The sequence below is a fragment of the Aphelocoma coerulescens genome, chromosome 6 (genome assembly GCF_041296385.1).
Source record: "Aphelocoma coerulescens isolate FSJ_1873_10779 chromosome 6, UR_Acoe_1.0, whole genome shotgun sequence".
NCBI classification, from domain to species: Eukaryota; Metazoa; Chordata; class Aves; order Passeriformes; family Corvidae; genus Aphelocoma; species Aphelocoma coerulescens.
This window is the reverse complement of record NC_091020.1, coordinates 5029548-5043097: the sequence shown is the minus strand read 5'-3', so window position 1 is coordinate 5043097 and position 13550 is coordinate 5029548. Positions and strand designations below refer to the sequence as shown.

Sequence of the window (13550 nt, the reverse complement as noted above, 5' to 3'; positions counted from 1 at the left end):
AAAGCAAAGACTGATGTATGAGGACAACACACAGGAAACAGGGGCTGTGGGAACCCTAACTTCAATGTTTTCTAATTTAAAATGTATTTTTGAACATAACTCCTTTAAATGAGCACCCAAACTCCTGCAGACAGCCTGCACAGTTCCCAGCCAGAGACTTGCATTTGTACAAGGACACTTAGGGCTTCCATGAGCAGGGAAGCAGCTGCCAGCAATGACAACCCCGTGCTGATAGTGCAGCCATATGCTTTCGTTTTCACAAAGTGCTACTTTTACACCTCTTTTTGTGTATGCACATACATCCAGAGCCACATGCAAAGAAACGTGGGAGAAAACCTGTCCACTATTAACTTGAAAGGGTCCCATGAAACGTGTTCCTTCCTCTATTGTATTTTCTTCTGCAAGCAGACATTTGAAAAAGAAGAAGTGCCCATATTTCTTAATGAAGTAGTTTGTAGGAAGTTAACATCCTCAGCACATCAGTCAGGAAAAAAAATGATACACTGCATTCACAGAAAACTTTTTAGGATCTAAAGCAGATGGCAAAGTTAATTTGGTTAAGTACAACTTGAAAATTATTGCTCTAAGTTTTATTTATGTTAGTTGGTTAGATCACTTAAGACAGATCTGCACTTTTGGAGTAGAGGAAAAAAAATATGTTAATTGTCTCTATCAGCATTATGCGGTTTCATCTGTAGGCCATCATGGCTACAGCAACCATACCCTATTAATTTCTTACAACATACAGTGACTTGTTTTAGACAGCAATGATTCTAGAAAAAAAATCCATACAAAAAACTGTTGACTTAACTCAGCTGTCCATAAACAATACTGGACTGTGCCATCAGCTTCCAGTATTTCAAAGTTTAACTCTGTTCTGCAATATTTTGTTCTGCAGTCAACACCTTCCACATTAACGTGATGCCTTGACAGTGTAATGGTAATGCCTTTCTACCCCATTACTTCCCTCTGCTACAGCAGCCACTCCCTGATTTTTACATTATCCTGCCTTCCTAAAAAGACACAGGCCTTTTCTCAGTATCAAGGGTAAAACACTGATTGCTTAACTTTCCCTTGGATCACTATAACCAGTTCTTGCCACCTATGTGAGAAAATTATCAGTTTGGTTGGTGCAAAATCAGAGAAACTCCAGTTTTACACTGGCTTTAATGAGATGGGAATTTGATCTATAAAGCAATTTGCTGAGATCTGCTGCATGAGAGAAGAAAAGCTCAAGGAGATGAAACTTTATCAGGCTGTTTAGTGCTCCCCACCTGCCGGCCAGTCCCCTGAGGAGGTGGCTGGTACCACGCAGGGCCTGGCTCCCAGCCTTTGGCACGTCTCACACTGGGACAGAGCGGCCAGCTGAAAGCTCTGCTTGGCAGAGCTGGACTTGCAGGACAGTGTCAGAGAGCAGAGCGGCCCTGTCAGAGCAGGGGAAGGTGTTAAAGGTAAGGAAGGGATCTCGGAGGGGGCACTCAGCCACCTAAGTGTCTGCGAACGCTGCCGGAACCTTGTATCTCTCCGCACTGCTCCGGAGCTGTGTGGAACAAACAGCCCTGCAGCATCGGGAACAAGGGTTGAGTGCAAGGAGGAGCAACTTCACTCATCAAATTCCTTTCCTACCTATTCCAAGCTGGCTCCCTTTTCCTACCATAGCTAACCTTTTCTAGAGCTGACCTTAAAGCAACCTCCCCAAAACAGACATTTTAGACAAAAACACACAATGCCTACCACTACAGTTCCAAAATCAGCTATTACCAGACTGTTTACTCCACCATAGCAATTTCCAGCTTTTTTTACTTTCTGGCTGCCACCTTTTTCTCCTCTCACCCCCAAGTCTTACAAACCCTGTCTCCTCAAAACTCCTGTAATGTCTAAACTTTTGGCTTCACTTCTGTCTCCTTGGTCTCCTAAAGAAAGCAGAAGAGTTTGTCAGCTAAAATTTTTTGCTGCCTCTCCATCTTTTCTCCCTACTATCTGGAATTTATTGGTCAAGAGCATAATCAGCAGTAAGATGGAATGGCTAAATGATCAGGGATGTAATTGCCAGTGACTTGGGATAGATGGTGGTTCTTTAACATTCTGTAAGATTTCAGACAAGATGCATTTCTGAACCTTGTTTTTTCAGCAAATTGAATATATCTAAGGATTGGCTACACCCTTATTTATTATTCATTGGTTTCGAAAATTCTGTTTTCAATAGAAGCAGGAACGCAAGCTCTGGGCTTAAAACCTGCATAGATCCAGGTCTGAGCAAACTGATTTGTCTTCTACATGCAATACAAGATTGCCCCAAAAAAGGTAGTTTGTAATGGCTTAAACAAGGAGCTCTTGCAGCTGTGTGTGTCAGTGCAGCGGGCAATGTGTGCTACCTGAGAACTCCATCCAGGTGTAGCTGTAGTGCTCCACCATGCCCAGGACAAACACGGGTTTGGAGGCACAAACTGAAGTTGGCTCTTGGTCTGAGGCTTCACAAGTCACAGCAAGAGACAACAGGTCAAATGCCTCCTGGTCTAGACAAGAGATTTCCTCATGCAAAACAGCTAAGTGATGAGACATTTCTAACTGGCTTCAGGGGATCAGGAGAAAGTTCACAATCACATCAAACTATCTGGAAATGTTCATTTATGTAAAATATGCTGAGTTTATTGCATGATCTGTTTAATCTTCTGAGAATTTCCATGTAATATATTCTGCTTTCTCAGTCACACCAGCTAGAAATCTGTCCAAGTTTAACCTGAAGTTAATTACTCTGAAAATACCTCACTTTCTTCCTAATTTTCTCTTTTAGTAGGTATAGTTTTCTATAATTTCTATAATTAGCAGGTGACTAATATTTGAACACAAAATCCTCAAAAATTTGGTATGTTTTAATGATCTCTTTTGATCAACAGTGTGCAAGAGTACAATTTTTCTTGACAGGGACTTAGAGGAATACATGTTTGATTCTTTTACTTTGAAAAAACTCAGTCTCATGAATTATATTGTACAGACTCACAATGCAGTATCTGTGCCTGCAAACCAAATTCAGATTCTTTCAGGATGTCCTAGGTTTACTCAGGCTTTTGTATTTTCACTTGCTGTAGAATTAGTCTAAAAGTGCCAATGGCTGCAGATACCCCAGAACACGGCTGGTTTTGTTCAGATCTGTGCCTCTCTCACCCTGCAGGAATACAGGATTTCAAGCTTTGAGCAGAGGCTGATGAACGAAATAGAATTTCGCCTTGAACGGACACCAGTGGATGAATCAGATGATGAAGTCCAACACGAGGAAATCCCTACAGGCAAATACATAGCTCCTATCTTTGATAAGAGACTCAAGCATTTTCGGGTAATGGAAGGATCCCCTATTACATTCACCTGCAAAATAGTTGGAATACCTGTTCCCAAGGTATGTCATTCTCACTGTAACTGGTAAAGGAACAAAACCCAACTACTCACTATTTTCTGTACATCCCTCCTAAACACATGGCTCTGTGGAGAGAGCTCCCAAACTAATCATTTCCCCCACCTTTCTAAAATAACAGTATCTGCCCCTGAGCATGCATCAGGCCTTGAGGTACAGCCACCTGACTCCAGGAGACACAGAAATGCACAACCCCCAGAACTTCTCAGAAATATGAGAACTGATCTAACCAGTAGCGTGCCTAGAACCAAGAAAAGAGAACCTGACAGGCCCAGCTATGATATGCAGTTTCTTGAGTTCAACCTGGAATCATTCTGTTTCACATTATAACTGACCTGCAAAGTTTATAACATTCTAAAATTTTATTAGCTATCACTCAACTTATATTATTTTTCTAGTCATTGTTAAGTCATGGGGGCGTGTCTGATTACTACAGGTCTACTGGTTCAAGGATGGCAAGCAGATTTCAAAGAAAAACACACATTTCAAAATGAACAGAGAAGAAGATGGAACATGTTCTTTACACATTGAAACTGCTACTAACGACGATGATGGCAACTATACAATTATGGCTGCAAACCCACAAGTAAGCTGTTCTTTTTTCTTTTACAAAAATGCTTGTTTCATCTTTTTTTAATGTATGTTAACAGGAACACAAATTAGGCCACATACTTAGACATCAAGTGGTGACTGTATCACAAATCAGATGCTTCAGAGCATAGGAGAGGAGACTCACTATGTAAACACAACTGATGAAACTACTCCCCTATTAGGCATACAGTTTAAATCATTACAGACATTTTTTCACATTAATAACTCCTGCCCTATCTCCTTCCCACTCTCAGATGCTGATAGGTACAAGATGGTGTGGTGACAAGACAGACATGATGTTTCAGGCAGAAAGAATAGAGCAGGGAGAAATAAATAGTTACATCAAATTTGGAACTGTTAGCAAACACAATTTGTGTGTGGATCTGCAAATAATCTCACTCCCTTATACCATTCTCCTTGACCTCATGTGCTAGCTTAGCTGTTGATTTAGAAGTACCTTCAGCAGCAGCTTTTTCCAGTTTAAATGTTTCTCTTTTTTTAAATTATATTTCTTTTCAGTTTCTTTATGACTGCATTTTAAAGTATGCCAGTACAAAGGTACTAGCAGACAGTACCTGTGGCAGGAATAAACAAACAGGGACAGGCAGCACTGCTAAATGCATTGCCACAGCCTGGAAGAGTTTGAGAAGCCCCTGCCTCAACTGCAGGCTAACAGCATTTGCTTTGGGAAAATAGTATTTGCACTATAGTTCAGCTACTTTATAAAAATAAATCCTAATGCATTGTAAGTGTTCAATATTTATACTTTAAAATGAAATGAGCTATTAACCAACTATTAATTCTGTTTCCAATGTGATTTGCAGGGCAGGATCAGTTGTTCAGGACACCTGATGGTTCAGAGTGTCCCTTTTCGGGGACGAATATCAACAACTCAGCCTCACAGGTGAAAGAAAAAAGTCCTGCAGACCTGCTTTACGCTTTTTACTGAAGGCAACCAAAATAACCACTGCACACACTGAACTTCAGTTCTCAATCATAAAATGGAAATAACAGCAGCAGTTCCCTCCCAACAGGTCGCTTCTATGTTTTTGAAGGTCATCCTCAAATACAGGGAAGTTTTAACTATGATTTCATGTACTTGTTATAGAGGAGCTAAAGGCAAGGGATGGAGTAGCAAAATGAAAAAGAAAGCAAAGGCCAGCTTGGGAATCTAAGGATATTACATGATATAGTTAACTCAATAATCTTTCTAAATGGAAAATATGCAATAATTAAATTACAACCAGTCCATTTCTTTCTTATCTTTTACGTAACTCAAGCTATCTCTCCATCCTTTTTCCCAATTTCTTCCTTTATTTTAAGCATTAGGAAAAAAAAATTGACTTCCAAACACCCACAGGTGATTTTTGTGTTGCAGAACACGGCCCCGGGTGCCAGAAGGAGACAAAGAGGCAGTTCAAGAACGCTTTTTCAGGCCATACTTTCTACAGGCTCCGGGTGACATGGTGGCACATGAAGGGCGACTTTGTAGGTTGGATTGTAAGGTATTCACTGGTTCCTCTGTTCACTCTCACTTTCCCTACCTCTGTACATGTAGTGTTATATGTTTTCATGTTCTTTATTGCATGCATGAACATTTTCCATTCAAGTTTTAATGCTTCATTTATAAAACTATTTCTTAATGCCATTGTCTCTGAGCCGATTCCAGGGCTTTCTTTTGAACAAATGTTCTATGGGATGAAGAACACAGAAAACACAACCCAGAAACAGAAGACTCACTTACAAGGTTGTTCAAATTACTAGACATGTACACTGTGTCCTTTACCAGTGTGAACTCCAGAAGTTCTGCTCCATTATCTTGAACATAATCCAGAATAGCACAAAACCACCATGAGAACGAGAGGATTCAGCACGTTGCTTTGTGTTCAAACAAATGTTCCCATTGTATTGGACTGAATTACTGAAGATTAATACTCCCTGAAAAGAGGGAACTGAGCCCAATTCATTTTATGCCTCCCCAGCATGCACACAGGCAGAAACATCCCCATTTATTGATTGAGACATGAAAGAGTAGTCAGAGGTTAGAGTACACATAGCAAACATCCTGTTATTGAACACCTTTAAGAGAATCATCTGCTCCAACATATTCTGGTAGCCCCTCTGTGCCCCTGCAGTGCAGCAAACGTGGCAGTGCTGACACTGACCTCTACCCTGAAGAGGGTGGAAGTTCTGAGGCACAAGTTAATGCCCTGAAGATGAGCAAGACTCATTACTACTTAATTTACGATGTAAAGTTTACTACGAGCATGCCAAAGAATTTGGTTATTCCTAGCTCTGCTATCCTGGCAGAGCATGTCTGGCATTGCACAAACCTGGGAGAGAGCAGTCCTCACTCAGGCAAGTACCACTTCCCTCTTTCTCTGCTTTGTAAAATATTGTTTGGAAAGCAGTATTTTAGACATGAGTAAGTACTGCTACCTATTGAAAAGATTTTTAATACTATAATACAGTCTAATAACCTTTCAATAAATACTTAATTTCTAGTGTTCTAAAGCATGCAAGTCTGACAGCTATGAAGTATTATATCATTCTTCATCAAATTTTAAAAACTATGAAGTAATCTGTACAGAACTTCTTTTCATCTTTGCTAAACTGTAGTATTTTAGATCCAGGAATTTGATTTATATTCAGCACTCAAAAAAAAAAAAAAAAGGAAAACTAGCAGATTATTAGGAGTCTTTTGTGAATTGCATATTCTAATTTCATATCTCATAAAGTAAGTTCCTTCCTTTCTAAGAAAAATGTAGATATTTCATGTATTTCAAAATCTTTTTCCTTGTTTGTTTTCTCTTTTTCTCCCTTTTGGAAGTAGTCAGCAGAGAAACAAAAACTGAGAAATAATTTTTTTTTTAAATTATTCTGGTCTAGATTTTGACATGATTCAGCTGGCATTTGTAAAAAGGCCTGGCTCTGAATTTACTAGCCTCTCCTGTCAGTTGGACATTTGTCTCAAGCTGTTTCCCTGTCTCTTAGGTGAGTGGGTTACCAACCCCAGACCTGACGTGGCTCCTGAATGGCAAACCTGTGCTCCCAGATGGCAGACACAAGATGCTGGTCAGAGAGACTGGAGTTCACTCTCTGCTCATCGATCCTCTCTCCCAAAGTGATGCTGGAACTTACACTTGCCTTGCCACTAACAAAACAGGACAAAATTCATTTAGTCTGGAGCTCACTGTTGTAGGTAAGAAGCACTGAAAAACCAGTTTCAGTGATGAAGTTATCTATATGCATTTCTTCAAACTTACCTTACATAGTTTCCCTACAGACAAGTATAAATAAATAGTTAATGCACTGAGAGCAAGAGAATCCAACAGCTATAGATACAGATATGTAAACTTTATATGTATTTTCCCCTCCTCAGCTGATGGAGGGAAATACACCTGGTGCTCAGTTGACTAGTGCACTCCTGTTACTAAGAGAGGGCCATAAGACTTCTGCCTTATTATCACACTACCCCTCGTCTGGGCAAAATTACATTCTTAATTTTCTCCCCAGAAAATGCTTAGGGTTTGAATTCATAATATATGAATTGAGGTATCCTAGATTTCAGCCCAAATTTTATTGGTTTAAAAATGTTTTTAAATAGAAAAATTTAAATCTGAATACTGCTCTTTAATAAAGCCTTAAAAGATGTGACATATTGAAATTTATAGATCTGGCATTAACTTCCTGCAGTGGTAGTATGTTTAGACCCATTAGACATGAATGTATTCATTAATGAACTTCAGTTCTGCCTATTATTTACTTTATGTTCCCTTACAGAGGCTATATCATGGCATTTCACTTCCCTTCCAATATCTCACTAAAAATTCACAACCTATTTTGGTATTACAAGAATAATTTTTATTGCATTCTTCCACACTGTTCAGAGAGAAACAAAGAATAAAATATCTGTTTTTCAATAATTCTTCTTCCAGCAAAGGAAGTAAAAAGAGCCCCCATGTTTCTGGAAAAGCTTCAGAACTGTGGTGTTCCAGAAGGGTACCCCGTCAGATTAGAGTGCAGAGTTGTGGGAATGCCACCTCCTGTATTTTACTGGAAGAAAGATAATGAGACCATCCCATCAAACAGAGAGAGGATGAGGTATTGTACCATAACACCCACGCCTGAAGTTTCTTGTGGCCGGACCAACTGCTTCCATGAAAACCTGTCCAATAAGTACAGATGGTGGTGCTTTAAAAACAACTTCTTTCACCCACATAAAGCAGTAAAAAGCCTGCTTCCTTGTGGGGTGAACAGTGGCTATTTCCTTGGTTCAGAACAAAGGCATGATGCACCACTGCTTCAGAGTGAGGCCGGAGCTTGCGGGTCACGGTCATATGAATCTCCTTATCAAACATACTCTGATATGGTATTTTAATGCATTTGAGCACCTTATTCTCTCATCGCTATTTTTTCCCCAGTTTAGTTCCAACTAGGTATGAATTCAAACTCAGAACAGTTTCAGTGCCCCAGAGCATGGGATAATAGAGAGTTCATCATATAAGATAGAGAAGCTGACAACAAAGTTGGTCACAAACAAGGCAAAGACTTTGATCCATGCTTACAAAATACAACAATGTTCAGGTTCAGCTCTCCCACTCAAATCCCTCACTATTTTTTAAGTTTATCAAAACAAAAGCTGATAAAATAATATGCCTGTCTGTAATTAATGATAAATTAATTGGGCTTTTTTTTAAGATTTCTACTTCAGCATGAATCTGATTTTTAATATTTTATTTCACTTGGCTCCAACTAATGATTTGATGCGGTCACTGGATCTCTGAGATCAGCTTCAGGAAGTACCCACAGCTTCACACACACTCCTGCAGGCTATCAGTAAAGAACTGGCTCTGCAGCAGCACCTGTTAGGGGTGCACACCTATCACAAGGGAAAGCATTCTTGGGAAACTCTTGCAGTGATTGCCCTGTCCCGACCCAGAGACTGCTGTCCCTCTCCAAAAACCCCACCTGATTCTGACCTTCTACAGCCTGTAGTCTATGTGGTTTGGGCCCAGTCCTATTTAATATCTTTATAGATGATCTGGAGGAAGGGATTGAGTCTACCATTAGCAAATTAATAAATTGCACCAAACAGGTGTCCCCCTTTCGTAGGGATTGTTGTTATATACATGCAAACACTGTAGTTACTGGAAAATGAACAACCGTCCTAAAATGCCACATTTCCACTTGTTTCACAAAAGGTTAGAAAACAAGTTTTTGCTTCAGCTCAGCAGAGGAATGACTAAGGAAAACCTCCCACACCCCACAATGCCAAGAGCAAGCAGCAGGGTTGTGACAGCTCTGCTATTTCAGCCAGCTGAGACCAGACTTCCCCAAAGGCTTCCAGTGGCTCTGCACAGACCCATGGGCAGCCTCATCCCCATTTGTCCCTATCCTGCCTCACTGTTGCCTTCCTGCCTGAAGTCAAGAGACATTTTTGTATCACAATAAGGACACACACCAGCTCCTATACTACTGCACACCCAGCAAAAGGCAAATTGTGTAGTGTGGGGAGCAAAGACTGAATGCTGCCTTTTTTATTTGTGCTGTCAGAAGCACAAAATGTCCTCTTGTCCTGAAAGTCTGTGGTTTCATTCCAGTTCATAAGGAAACAAAACCTCAAATTTCAGAATATCCTGGAACTTCAAGTGTTCTGAAGTGCTCATCTTGCACCTCTTCCTTTATAATGAGAGAAACACTTGGGTTGCTAAAAAGAACCAGCCTCAGCCTAGAGAGCAGAGGAGTCTCAGTTCTGTTATACACTACTGAAAGGTTTTTCCTGGAAATTGCAGCCACAAAGTCTTAGATCACTGGAGAGCAAAGGAAGTGGAGGGAACAGTGAAGCAGGTTTCTTTTAGAGTGTTGGCTAAGCAAATCTTTTTGATTTTCTCACTTGGTCATTTTCTCACGGAAAAGGGTGCCCCAAGAAAGTTTCTGAGTCACTCTGGTTGCTGTTGTGAAAGATATCCCAACTTTGTACTTGGCTCTTGGTATTTTGTTATGTTCTTGTTCCAGCTTCTGAACTAGGAAAAAATACAGCACGACTGTGCAGCAGCTTTGCATGGGTTTAGTTCATTAGTACTCAATAAATAATGCTAATATTAACATATCCAGAGCAACAATTCAGCTCCCACTGTAACACCATGGCTGTGCACAACTGAGAGGAGCCAGAACAGATCTGAGATTTTCTGGTCATTGTTTGAGGTCACACTGAAAGCAAATCTACTGACTATAGGTGTCTCAGACTGCTACCTCTTTGAGAATAGAAATGACAACGTATCTGTTTCAAATTTAATACACATTTTAAAATACGAAAACTGATACGGTCTTGAGAAATACTAATTCCCAAACACTTGTTTTCCCAGCATGCATCAAGATACAACAGGGTATGTCTGCCTCCTGATCCAGCCTGCCAAGAAAGCAGATGCTGGCTGGTACACCTTGTCTGCAAAGAACGAAGCTGGCATTGTCTCCTGTACTGCTCGACTTGATATATACGGTAGGGATTGGCTGGGAAATAAAACAAGCCGACAGCTAGTTCTTAGTCTGGGTTTGACAGGGATTAGAAATCAGTGTCACAGCATGGCCACAGCTTAATAAGGCCCCAGAAGAGATATCATGATACAGCAAAATGGCCAAACCAGCTCTGCTGCATCAGTGTAAAGGAGGGTAAGGAAAAAAAGCCGAAGGAGGAGCCTTGCACAATATTCTCTACTCCCATTTTCCACCTTCCAGAATCCCTAGACACATAAGCATATATTTTTGAGTTGAACCTTAACTCCACTGCCTCTGACCTGATGGAACATTAAATTGCACACAAGAATGTGGAACCCTTCTTCCACAGAGCACAGGGGGGGCAAACCAAGCCCAACTGATGGGGGTTACTTTGCACCCAATACATTTGTCTAGGACTCAGAAGGCCCCAGCACACTTCAAGAACTACAGCACATCATTTAACTGTTATCTCTACAAGACAGAATAGACAAAGCAGAGTATTTTGATCTCTTAAGCAGCATAATAAAACAGAAAACATGTTCCACAAACTGGTTGGATCAGAACCAGACCCTCAAAAGAAATAACAAAAACCCCATGTTTGCAAACTCGTATTTCTCATTTGTTTCTAAACCCCACCTAATTATCAGAAGTAAGTCACCAGTGCATCTCTGTCAGCCTCCTGCCACCTTGTGGTGATATGGGCAAGAGTAATGGAAGAATCAAGGGAGGGCTGGGGAGAGGCTGATTTAAGAAAGGTGATACAAAATTTAAAAATTCCTTAGATATCTAAATGTTGAAAGACATAAATTTTCAAATGAAATATTCAAGGCACAAACAAGAAAAATATAGAAATCAAGAAATGCTTCCCAATTCCAGCCACATTTTCTAAAATACGCAGCTCACACCCCAAAGTGAGTGACAGAAGTCATTTTTCTTTGTGCTGTTTTGAATGGGTTGGGTCGAGAGATTGAAGGTGTGGTCTGATATTTGCAATTCAGCGTGCAAATAAAAATAATAATGAGTAAATAATGAGTTCAAGTAGAAACAAATTGGGTGCTGCAAGAAAAAAAGGAGGCTCTTTTAAAAATATTTCCAGAGAAGGTCAAAATTCAGCATAGAAAGACATTTCTTATCAATGCTTAACATGCAGATTGTAGTCTCCCACACTAAGTTACCTCAAAGCATTGGAGCCTGAACTTGACTTCCATTTTCATACCCTTTCATTTTAACTGCTGACAGATATGTCTATCTAATTTGGGTGCAGACCCATACGGATAAACACTGGCAAAGAAAATATAATTTTTCCTTTTCTGAAGTGTTTTAGGGATAACAACTGCTAGGTATTACCTAATATAATATTTTGACAAAATTTTAGTGGTATTTAGTGGTTCATATGGGAACATGCTGAACGGTACTTCTAAATTACTGAATATGGGTCTTTGGATTACATTTCTTTCAGTATTTAAAAAAAAAAATCTAGAAAACATGTTAGTAGTTGTAAGTACTAGAGGGCAATAAAAACTGCAATCACTTCCTTGAAGAAAAGCAATCCAGAGGATGAAGTAGTACAGAATCAGAGTCCTGGCCAGTTTGTTCATCTCTGTTCATGCTATGGTGTGTTTTCAGTTTTGATTGCAAGGGCTTTGGGGAAGGCTCCAAAGATTCAATCATTAAATTTTGGACTTTGTGAAATCCATGCAAACGTTCCCATTGAACAGGGATGAAATTTTATCTGTAGACTTCAATAAAATTACTGAACACACAGACTATGCCGATGATATTTTAAATAACAGATCCTAACCCTGAAAGAACAATACCGTGCTCTCTTCAAGGATGTTGGAAGCAACTTTCCAGGTGTGTGTATTGATTTCTTTTGTTTCATTGTGACCAGAACTAGAGGTTTATACATCCCATTACGTTTCTGTTGCTTCAGCTCAGTGGCACCGTCAAATTCCACAAGCACTCAAGCTCCGCCCCAGTGGCAGCCGCTACACGAACCTCAGCAGCCAAGGACTCGACATCTTCTCTGCCTTTCCAGCTCCTGAGAGCCCTATGCTATTTTCATCCCCAACCCAAAAGTTGGTGGAGAGTGAAGAACTTTGAAAAACAAACACTCGTTCCAGTTGCACCTGTGGAGATACTAGAACTGTGAAAAACTAAATAAAAACAAAAAGAGGTACAACTCAAGATGCTCAAGGTTTACAAGCAACTTGTTTGTAATTAAGTGTTCTGCTGCTGCAAATGCTGCAAGTAATATATCGTACAAGAATTTTGCATATGATTTTAATGCAGGATAATTGTGGTATGGAGTGTTGTGCAATAAATTCAGAACTGTGTAGTTTGCTAAGAATTACATAGTAAACATAGTTTTCAGCACCTAAAAGCCAATACCACTTTTACTTCTTGAATTAGAGCTACCGCACTGTAGCTGCCATGGTAAGGATTGATGATTAGCTGGAAGACTGCCAGTAAAAACATTGACATTACAGTAACAACAATCCTGAATGAGGGTAAACAACAAGACTTTGAATGTAATTCTAAAAAACATGCCAAATAATCACAAAGCACAAGTTACAGGGAAAAGATGTAACTCATTTTTATATATGATTATGCCAGACTATTTTAGAATTTTTGAATTCCAGATTAGATAAATATAGCATTTCATGTAGGTACAGCTGTATACCCTAAATATTTATATCTGTGTGTGTGTGTACTCCATGAACTGTGTACTCTTGGTGTAAAGGTTCATAAAATAAGGTACAGGACATGTGTGTAAGGCACTAACATAGGAAATGAAAATTCCTCGTGTCTGAAGCATGTTCTCTTGAGCCTGTAGCTGAAACTATTTTCCAGATGTGCTTCATACATTTTTCTTTACCATGTTAGTGATCCTCTGACTTTAACACAGATGATACCAAACTTGTAACTTCATGGCTTTTAAATGTCAGTCTCTTTTTCCTAATTTTTAATGTGCATCTACCATCTAGCTCATTTTATAGCTAAATGGAAAGGAATTGCGACCTGGTAAATTTTCACCACTATTTAGGAAATG

At 39.7% G+C, this 13550-nt stretch overlaps 2 protein-coding genes across 6 annotated transcripts in view; one reads left to right on the top strand and one right to left on the bottom strand.

The window, feature by feature from the left end:
• MYPN (myopalladin) overlaps positions 1 to 13300 on the top strand; it is a 67294-nt gene extending 53994 nt beyond the window's left edge. For both annotated transcript variants that reach the window (XM_069019025.1, XM_069019026.1), the window contains exons 13-20: positions 3173 to 3394; positions 3846 to 3995; positions 4825 to 4904; positions 5379 to 5505; positions 6995 to 7202; positions 7939 to 8104; positions 10369 to 10502; positions 12432 to 13300. In XM_069019025.1, the coding sequence (XP_068875126.1) occupies positions 3173 to 3394; positions 3846 to 3995; positions 4825 to 4904; positions 5379 to 5505; positions 6995 to 7202; positions 7939 to 8104; positions 10369 to 10502; positions 12432 to 12601 (1257 nt within the window). In that variant the 3' untranslated portion in view covers positions 12602 to 13300. The remainder of the gene's footprint in view (positions 1 to 3172; positions 3395 to 3845; positions 3996 to 4824; positions 4905 to 5378; positions 5506 to 6994; positions 7203 to 7938; positions 8105 to 10368; positions 10503 to 12431) is intronic.
• The window catches only part of ATOH7 (atonal bHLH transcription factor 7), a 51269-nt gene that overhangs the window by 22094 nt on the left and 15625 nt on the right, over positions 1 to 13550 (bottom strand). The window lies entirely within an intron of this gene.